We start from the raw sequence: 10,317 nt of genomic DNA on the forward strand, positions 1-10,317 counted from the left end.
CTTAGGCTCTCCTCTTGGACAGAAAGATCTGTTCCTGCTTGTCTGTGTACTGATAGAAATAGTAAACAACTGTGGGACTTCTTCTTGAGGTCCCAGGAGATTTCAAATGAAAACAATTAGCTGATGCTTTTTTGCAGAGGGTTGGATCATACATGCAGGTTTTCAGTTTGTATCTGTTACAATGAGAACTGTTCCATTTATAACCAGTGCTACTTCCTGTTAGATGCTGGGAATGCTCGTGTTTTTTCTGTTCATGTTTCCTAGAAGCAGGGTGTTAATTTTAAGCTTTCTGCTTAATATATTGGAAAATGTGTCTTGCTTTTCCAGGAACTGATGAGTCCCCAGAACCACTGCCAATCCCAACATTTTTGTTGGGATACGATTATGATTTTCTGGTGCTGTCTCCATTTGCATTGCCATATTGGGAGAGGCTGATGTTGGAACCTTATGGATCTCAAAGAGATGTTGCTTATGTTGTGGTGTGCCCTGAGAACGAGGCTCTGCTGAATGGAGCAAAAAGCTTCTTTAGGGATCTGACTGCAATATATGAGGTACATTATTTATGGCAGTTAGAAGTGAGATGGAGTTTTTGAAAGACTGTGTCTAATACAAACTCATAACTACTCATCAGGCTTGTCTGGGATGATATAAACACTTGCATGGAATGCTATCTGAGCTGCTAGAAAGGATTTTAGGAACGGGCACTTGGAAGATAAAGGGTTGCTCATGCTGCTCACTGTTCCTTTTGGTAGTAGCTGTTTTGCGTCTTTATCTGATAAACGCCACTCAGTGGTAAAACTCTGTATTACCACTTCAATTGTTTTAGCTATAATTAATTAATTAAATACATGAATCACTGAGATTGTGATTAAAATTAGAGTAGATGGACCTGGTTTTCTTGCATTTAGGAAAACCTGAAAATAAATTATAACATCACTATATAGCCTTAGAGTGGCGTAGTATTCTAGGATTAAAATGTTACTTTGGAATACCATAATTGATCTATGAGTTCTCTGTCTTTACACATATGTGATTCTTTGTGTGATATTAAACGTTCGTAAGGCTTATAAATTCCTTATCTTGCCTCTTCATTTTCCTTCTTTTCAGTCATGCAGGCTTGGGCAGCACAGACCTATCTGTAAGTTATTGCCTGATGGGATCATGAGAGTTGGTCCTACTGCTTCAAAGAAACTTTCTGAGAAGCTGGTCACAGAGTGGTTCTCACAGGCAGCTAATGCCAACAACGAAGCGTTTTCCAAACTCAAATTGTATGCTCAAGTTTGCAGATACGAGCTGGGTATGAATTTTTTCTTCGTGTTTCTTATTTTCTACAATTACCACTTAATCCATTCCAGTAGAGGGGACAGAAATCGTTGCCTTCATTCATTGAGTCTTATTGTTTGTTGTGGTTTTCTGCTTTTAAGCTTGAATGAAAAAAAAACCAACAACATTCAACCCCCCGACATACTTAAATACATGCTAAAATGGCTTCTTACCATCTATCAGTATCTTTAGGGAATGGCAGCTTTGCTGCCTGGCAGGGACCTGGATTGTCTTTTTGCACTGGTGACTTAGATTGTGAAGCAGTGCTTTCTTGCAATTCAACATGGCTGAAAAAGAAAACGTTTAAGAAAAAAAAAGTATTTCTGGATATTTCTGAAAGAGTCTTACAAGAATACTAAAATTTGAACATTTAATATGGGTATTTTCATTGGAGAGGTAAAACATATGCTGAAGGTTTGCTCTCTGTTGTGTTGAAATTATAGGCTTACATAGATGAAGTATGCTTAAAACCAGCTGCAATATAAAATGTATGCTCTTTTCTGGTTTTAGGTCCTTATCTCGCTTCTCAGCCTTTGGACAATTCTTTACTTTCCCAAATAAATCTGGTCCCTCCCTCCAGCCAGCCGGCCTCTGCTCTGCCCCCAGTGACAGCTAACACTGGAAATCCTAACACTCCGTCATCTGCTCCTGCAGCTCCCACCAGTAGTACTATTACAGTGACATCAAACAGTGCCATGTCTTCTGCAGCTACTACAGCTAATTCGACGTTGACCACCACTGCCCCATCATCCTCTTCTGCCAACCTAGGCAGTGGGATCCCAACAAGCAAGCCTTCTTCATTTCCACCTTTTAGCAGTATGAACAATACCACTTCTGCCTCCCTGCCCACTCAGGCTGCAGCGGTCCAAAATGGGCAAACAGGAGGACAGCAGCAACAGCCAACACTGCAAACAGCTGGGATGTCTGGAGATGCTGCTTCAGCGCCTGCACAGCCCCATTCAGAAGTTTCTGAAAGGTAATGAACCTCAGAGTCAAACCTTTGGCTAAAAAAGAACCCCTCAGCTCAACTAATGTGAACCTGTTAATGCTGCTCTTGTCCCTTCAGTAAAAATCCTGTATTTCTTTTCTAACCATGCTGCTTTTCAGAGAGAATGAGAATTCCTTCATAGTGGAGCTGAACTTCTCGGTTCTAGTCTTAGCTGCGGTTCTAATAGTATCTCAGTGTCTGCTGTGGTACAAAAGTAAACTTTTAAAATTCACCAAACTATGCACTGTCAGCATCTTAAAGTTCTATTTTCTGTTATCAAAGTTATAGTAGTAAAGACAGCTCTTACTGAAAGACCAACCTTGTAAATGCTCTTGTTCCCCAGTTAAAGCAATTGTGTGCTGTTGAGTTTCTGTAATAAAGAAGGTTAAAGAAAAGACAAGCAGTGCTGAGTTGCTGATAAGCTTGGATATAAGAAAGAAATAAAGACTGTTTCTTACACCACAGTTGACTTAAAGGTCTTTCAGATTAATATCTGACAATTTGATCCTAGTTTTAAAGTAAATCAGTATAAAACTTGGCTTTTTGTAACTGGTTTCAAAATTTCATTTCCAGCACTATGGATCGTGATAAAGTTGGAGTCCCTACAGATGGAGATTCACATGCTATCGCCTATCCACCTGCAATTGTAGTTTACATTATCGATCCTTTTACGTATGAAAAAAAGGATGAGAACAGCAGCTCATCTAGTTTGTGGACACTTGGGCTTCTGCGCTGCTTCTTAGAGATGGTTCAGGTTCTTCCTCCTAACATCAAGAATATAATTTCTGTGCAGGTGAGCTAACGTTTATAGAAACATGCTGAACAAGGTATCTTTGGCTTTGGTTATGTTTTGGAGGCGGTAACACCCTTGAAGTGAGAGTTCACTTTGTAAACATTACTTACAATTCTGCTGCTGTTAAATCATGAGGATTATAGTTTTTTAGAGCAGTTTGAGTGTTATTAACCAAAGCCAAATCCTGTAGTAGATTCCAAACTCATCAGTCTTATCTCAGAAGATGTGTAGTGGCTCACTCCAATAATGAGTGACGTGTAGGAAAGCTGCTGGAATCACTGGAATCTGCTGCTGGCCTTACCCTGCTTGGTGTTAGTGCTCCTTCCTGGTAGGCATCCAACTGTGATGTTGTCAGCAGCTGCAGAGCAAGTTAACAGAGGACATCTTTTTGGAGAAATCATTAAGATTCTTTTCTAAACAAATAATTTTTTTTTTCTCTGAAGAACATTTCAAGGAGAATAGTTCCTTGGAGTCCCACTTAGCTTTGGAAGAAGTGGCAGGAGATAGCCAAGATCCAGATTGCCAAGTAAAATTCTAAAAGCCGCATAACCAAATACTAGCTCAAAAGCCATTTTAATCTAATGATGAAACAGCAATTATTATTTTTCCCCTCTGTAATCTGTTCTAGATTGTCCCGTGTCAGTACCTTCTCCAACCTGTGAAACATGAGGACCGGCAGATTTACACTCAGCATTTAAAATCTCTGGCATTTTCAGCTTTTACTCAGTGTCGGAGACCTCTTCCAACTTCCACCAATGTGAAAACGTTAACTGGCTTTGGCCCAGGTTTAGCCATGGAAACAGCTCTTAAGAGCCCTGATGTGAGTATTGTTAATGTGATTGTGTAAATATGCAGATCAGAGAAATGTCCCTGTTTATTAAATCGCTAGGTCTTTCATGTTAACTAACTAGAGTTCTTAGGAATAATTGCTTCTTGAAACTTCACTGTGTGCTCTGTCATTTCTATAGAGACCTGAGTGTATTCGACTATACACCCCTCCTTTTATACTGGCTCCAGTAAAGGACAAGCAAACAGAACTAGGAGAAACTTTTGGAGAAGCTGGCCAGAAGTATAACGTGCTTTTTGTAGGCTACTGCTTGTCTCACGATCAACGATGGCTTCTTGCATCTTGTACAGATCTCTATGGAGAACAGTTAGAAACTTGCATAATTAACATTGATGTACCAAACAGGTAAGAACAAAACTGTTACATATATTCTTAGCATGTGTATCTTTTCATTCCCATGAAGAATCTGTCTGTTTATGACGCTGTAAGAGTAACTCTGACTTTTGCAGACTCCCTGTGTCGCAAAACTATCTAAAGCAGATGGGTAATTTCTGGAGTACGTGCATATTGGTTTGAGTTAAATTTAAATTTCTAGAAGAATGTTACTTCATTTCATGTGATTCTTGAGTGGTTTTGTATGGGTGTTCATATTCACACCCCCCCCCCCCCATACACTTACGGGCTTTTGATGTCAGTGTTGGAATGTGATTAACTAAAAACCCACAAGCAGAAGTTGCAGTCGATGTACTACAATACAAACATTGCTGGGTTCTGGGATTGGTCAGGTTAATGCAAGTAAGTTCTAAAAGTGTCAATAGAAACTTACTGCAGATGGGTCCTAGCTTTGTTTTCTCCCCTTTCTTAATTCTAGAGCTCGCAGGAAAAAGGGCTCTGCCCGCAGACTTGGTCTTCAGAAACTCTGGGAATGGTGCTTGGGACTTGTGCAGATGAGCTCTTTGCCATGGAGAGTTGTAATAGGCCGCCTTGGAAGAATAGGGCATGGGGAATTAAAAGGTAACATTGGCATTTTTTAGAGTCTAAAATCAATTTGAAGCTTTAAGTTTTCAATAATATAAAGTGTCTGTCCCCACTTCTGGAAGAAAACCTAAGTAATTTGAGTTTGTGTATTCTGTATTAAGACTTGAAGTTTACACCATTCCCTAGTATATGTAAAATACGTATTCTGCAGCAAGCACTGTTCTCCTAGACAAACTGTATCATTTATTCCCTCAGACTGGAGTTGTTTGCTGAGTCGCCGAAACCTTCAGTCCCTTAGCAAGAGGCTAAAAGACATGTGCAGAATGTGTGGTATCTCTGCTGCGGACTCCCCCAGCATTCTCAGTGCTTGTTTGGTGGCAATGGAACCACAGGGGTCCTTCATTATTATGCCAGGTATTTGACAAGCTCTCTTTTCCTCTTTTTTGGCAAGAGAACTAATAATTTGGGGTTAACAAAACTAAGGAAATACTTGATTTCTCTTCCAAAGATTCTGTATCGACTGGCTCTGTATTTGGACGTAGCACCACTTTAAACATGCAGACATCTCAGCTGAACACCCCACAGGACACATCATGCACTCATATACTTGTGTTTCCCACATCTGCATCTGTGCAAGTAGCATCGTCAACTTACACCACTGAAAACTTGGATCTGGCCTTTAACACAAACAATGGTTAGTAGGTTGGATTTATTCTTGCTTTAAAACCAAACCCAACTGAAAAAAACCCCTTGTCACTACCCGTATAATATGACTTTTATTCTAATGAACCACAAGACTGATATGGAAAATCACTTGGTTTCAGAATGCATTGTCATTTCCTGTACACAGCATATAGAAATTCACTGGTCTTGTTCTTTTTTCAAGATGGAGCAGACGGAATGGGAATCTTTGACTTGTTAGACACTGGAGATGATCTTGATCCTGATATTATAAATATTCTTCCTGCATCCCCTACTGGATCCCCTGTACATTCTCCAGGGTCCCACTACCCCCATGGAGGTGATATGGGCAAGGTAACTATTAAGAGTAAAACCAGGGGTGGTGGTGGGGGGGGTGTTTTGTTTGTTTTTTTCCCATCTGCTAATTTCCCTTTGTGGCGTGAAAGGTTCCTACAAAATGTCTTGAATCAATTTCATATTGGATTGTCTTTGCAAGATTCATGTAATGCTTGGGTATTTCAAAGTGCTTTGTTTCAAAAGCTACAGATAATTCCCATAAAGTTTGTGCTGTCCTAATATTAAACCATTGACTGTTGTTTTACAGGGTCAAGGTACAGATCGATTGCTTTCAACAGAATCTCACGATGAAGTAACAAATATACTTCAACAGCCATTGGCCCTTGGCTATTTTGTGTCAACTGCCAAAGCAGGTCCGTTGCCTGACTGGTTTTGGTCAGCGTGCCCTCAAGCACAAAATCAGTGTCCCCTGTTTCTTAAGGTACTGTAATTTAAGCCATCTTCCTGGGCAGCCTGACATAGAAAGCTGTGCAGTGTGCAGGGATCTGAATGACAAAAGCTATTATGTTCAAAACGAAGTTGCAGCCTGTCTCTTGGATATGTCTGCTTTAGCTTCAGGAGAGGTTGGGTGTTAAATTTCTGAGCTTTGGCTTTTTATGTTCACTTGTTTTCAAGGCAAGAAAAAGGATTAATGGAAGAAGCAGATGTTCTGGAGGGTTCTGCGCTCTTCCAGTGGGTTCTTCACAGTAGTCTGGGCTCCTTTCTTTCTCTGGCTTTGTGTTACAGTATTTTTAAGAATAGGTTGAGCTTCTAGACAGATCTCTGGTTAATGTCCCACTGCTGTCGGGACCGGTAGGGAGAAAAGTACACAAGTGCCATGTAGTATCTCAATTACACTGGGTAAAAAAATAAAACTGTATTTATGCATTGCAAAAAGCATAGAAGCCAGGTTTCCATATTGGGTGCTGCCAAGCAATAGCCTTTGTATCATCTGTCTGGATATTGTCTGATTCCCTTATCTCTTTATGGCACAGTCAAGACATACTTGGCACACTTCAGGCTACACAACAGTACATAGAGAAAAAGTCTGTATTAACATTATTCACTTCTGACTTAAATTAGTATCTCTAATACCATGCTTTATTTTCTGATGGTACAGCTATATCTTCTGCAGCCTTATTTGTGTCTTGATTAGCCTTGGCCTAAGGTCAGCTGTGGCTTTGCTATAAGACATATTTTTGTGTAGAGGATTTATTATTTACCTTAAGCAGCTCTTTATGTGGATTATAAATAGACCTGTCTTTCGGAAAGCAACTGAACTTCCAAGTCCATGTTACTGGATGTCTTGGGCCATTTGAGTTGCCTTTTTTTTTTTAATAATCACTTAATGTAACAAAGGGATTAATATTTTTTTCCCTAAAATTTATTATAAAACTAGCACTGTGCTTTTAGAAGAGATCTGCATGCATTTCCTTTATATCTGGTCATTCCTGAACTTGTTAATGGCCTAAGGATAGGGTTTGTTTTGCTTGTGTGTCAGAGAATAGAAGGTGACTGCAAGGGATGGGCCAGCAACACAGAGGGAAGAATACAGGCTGTAGTTGAACAAGGCAGTAACTGCTGGCATCTTCCTTTCTTTCCCAGGCCTCTTTGCACCTCCACGTGCCTTCAGTGCAATCAGACGAGCTACTCCACAGTAAACACTCCCATCCACTTGATTCTAATCAAACTTCTGATGTGCTCAGGTATTTATGATTGATCACTTGCAAAAACATTGTGCATTGCTGCTGCAATGAAGCTGTCTGTTTGTTTTTTTTGCTGTTAGCTTTTTTCTTTGTGTTGCTGATATCCTTAATATATCAGAGACAACATAAATTGCTGTGCTTGGAGTGATTAAAAGCTGCCTTTATCACAGAACAGCGCAATTAAACACAAACATCTCCAAGCCCTTCTTGAACTAATCAGTGTTGATTACAACTGAAAATATTTGAAAGACAATGAATTCCTCAAACCAGAAGAGAGTTTGAGGTGTAACACACACGACAGCGCGTAAATTAGTGGAAGACAGTTATCATTAAGCAGGGCACTCTTGTGGAAACACTGAAATGCTGAAGAGTGCAAGAGTGTAGACTCGTGTATACACAGGCAACTTGCTGAGAAAATGCCATTTTTTGTCTTCATGAGTTTGTTGGTTTTTTTTTAATATGTGAACCTCTTGATGTTAACTAAGCACAGAATTGGTTTCCACTGAGAAAGTTTAGCTTTGAGCTGCTTGTAGTCATTCTGAAGGCATGTTATTTCAGAACGCTGGCAAACCTGGTTTGTTTTTAATGCCAAAGAAACTGGATTATATTATATTAGGACTATAAAGTACCGGTAAGAGAATCTGTTGGCTTAACGGAAGCTTGTTTGCTTTTCAGGTTTGTTCTGGAACAGTACAATGCACTCTCCTGGCTAACCTGTGATCCTGCAACCCAGGACAGACGATCCTGTCTCCCAATTCATTTTGTGGTGCTGAATCAGTTGTATAACTTTCTCATGAATATGCTGTGATCTTCATCTGCGTTTGCAAGACAAAAATGAGGAAAAGGGATATTTCACTGCAGGACTAAGTTATAAATCTTCTCAGTGCAAGTTGTTTGTGATGGGGTATGAATCTTGTTACTTGGAGCAAATATTGGTTTGACTTGTGAGAGGGGCAGCTATCACCCTGCTGTCTTTGAGTCATTGACTATGGGGGACGCTTTAGAATGATGATCCGAAAGTGTATTATAACATTTTTAGTAGCAAAATTAACCATTTTTCCCCAGCCACAGTATTTGTGAAGAGTAATGAGCCATAGTACCCAGTCATGGTTAATGAATATTAAAAGCATGGAAATGAGAAGAAACATGAGGAACAGTTAAGTTTCAACCTATGGCTTCAGAACATCAAGATGTTCTTGTATTGGATTATAGTACCTAGTATTCAAAAATGCCTGCATCTCTTATTTATTGTAAGTTTTTAAATGTATAAATTGTCTTATATTTCTTAACCTCTTTTATAAAAATTTTCCTAGAAGGTTTATACTGCCTTCTTGCTTTAAAGCAATTGGTCTAAAATATATGTAATCGTCTTAATTAAAAGTTGCAGTAGGTTGCTTTTAGAGTATTATTTTTTTGTAAGGGGTGGGTGGGGACAGTAAATTTGTATTGTCTTGATGTACAGTTTAATGGGGATAGAGGGGTTAATCTCCATACCATTGTGTGTGGGGGATTTACAGCTAAGCTGTAGTTGCAGAGTACATGTACAGTAATGAAGTTCACTGTGTTTATATAAATTGAAAAGGTACTGGGTCTTACAGCATTTTATATCACACCTTTACAGAGTAACAGTGGCAATATATAAGTGATATTGTAGGTGGTTTAACTTGTAGTGAGAATAAAATGAATAAACTCTACAGTTGAAGTTTGTGTTATGGTTCAGGGCTGTGGCTAGATTCTCAGATCCGTTTCCAGTATACAAGTGTGAATATCACAAGAATATCTACTGAAAGTTCTTGTTACCAAGATATTCTTGGCACTGTGGTGACTGCGTTGTCTTCTTCCACGTTGTGATAACACCTGAATCTGAGGTGAAACACGTGGAAAACTCTGATTTTTATCCAAAATCTCCTGTAAGGCTGAAATTTAGCCCAGCTCTAGCCATTTCACAAATGCGAGAATAGTCAATCTTGACTTTAAGATTGGTGTGTGTTTAACTAAAATGTGGTGTATATAGATTTTCAGTGAATTCTGGTATTCAGATTTTATTCCACTAGTAAAAAAACCCAAACAAAACCAGCACGAAACCCCGAACATTTTCCTTTTTTCATGTATTTTTGGCACTGTGGTGAAGGTCCCAAGTATCAGTGAATGGCCTTCCCCATAACCCCTTTTCAGGCTCTGGCTGGGGCACGTGCCAGTGAGGCTCTGCCCTCCCTGAGGAAGGGACTGACAGATCCCAAGGCTTTCCTAAAAGTCTCCCTCTACAGTCACCATTTTTCCTCAGTAGTTTTCCTCCTTGCACACACCCAATCTGACGCTGCTCTAAAATAGCCCCTACGGGTGCTGAAGAGCAACTACATTTGTTTTTTCTGGGTTCCTCATCTGACTGCAGTGCTCATGTGGGCCTGCTGCTGTAATCCATGTCCTGGGTCTTAATACTGCCCATCTCCCTGGTTTAAACTGTTAAAGGAGCAAGTTTTAAGATCCACTTGTGCACCTACCGTTAATCCTCTACAAGGAAAGAATCACGTTTACAAAACGTAGTGTTTGAATGGAAATCATGTTTGTAAATGCAGAATACCTGCCTGAGATCATTTTTCATATGAACAGTCTCAGTGAATCGTGTATATACAGTGTTAGCAACTGTTCTGAGTTTTGTATACAGAGGTACAATTGGTGATGAAAATTCTCAGTCATTCCTTCAGAATAACATGACTGCAATCGG

General features: G+C 39.6%; 1 protein-coding gene across 1 annotated transcript in view; it reads left to right on the plus strand.

Annotated features, from left to right (window-relative positions):
• Positions 1-8,987, plus strand: part of MED13 (mediator complex subunit 13) — a 55,058-nt gene extending 46,071 nt beyond the window's left edge. The window contains exons 18-30 of the mRNA XM_061368390.1: positions 328-551; positions 1,108-1,297; positions 1,834-2,299; positions 2,885-3,104; positions 3,733-3,924; positions 4,073-4,296; positions 4,763-4,905; positions 5,125-5,283; positions 5,378-5,563; positions 5,756-5,904; positions 6,155-6,328; positions 7,492-7,592; positions 8,268-8,987. Coding sequence (XP_061224374.1) covers positions 328-551; positions 1,108-1,297; positions 1,834-2,299; positions 2,885-3,104; positions 3,733-3,924; positions 4,073-4,296; positions 4,763-4,905; positions 5,125-5,283; positions 5,378-5,563; positions 5,756-5,904; positions 6,155-6,328; positions 7,492-7,592; positions 8,268-8,400 — 2,561 coding nt within the window. The 3' untranslated portion in view covers positions 8,401-8,987. The remainder of the gene's footprint in view (positions 1-327; positions 552-1,107; positions 1,298-1,833; positions 2,300-2,884; positions 3,105-3,732; positions 3,925-4,072; positions 4,297-4,762; positions 4,906-5,124; positions 5,284-5,377; positions 5,564-5,755; positions 5,905-6,154; positions 6,329-7,491; positions 7,593-8,267) is intronic.
• Positions 8,988-10,317: the final 1,330 nt, after the last annotated feature.

This window comes from Neopsephotus bourkii, unplaced genomic scaffold (genome assembly GCF_033783945.1).
Source record: "Neopsephotus bourkii isolate Nb327-2 ecotype Australia unplaced genomic scaffold, CSIRO-AGI_Nbou_v1 NB_140, whole genome shotgun sequence".
NCBI classification, from domain to species: domain Eukaryota; kingdom Metazoa; phylum Chordata; class Aves; order Psittaciformes; family Psittacidae; genus Neopsephotus; species Neopsephotus bourkii.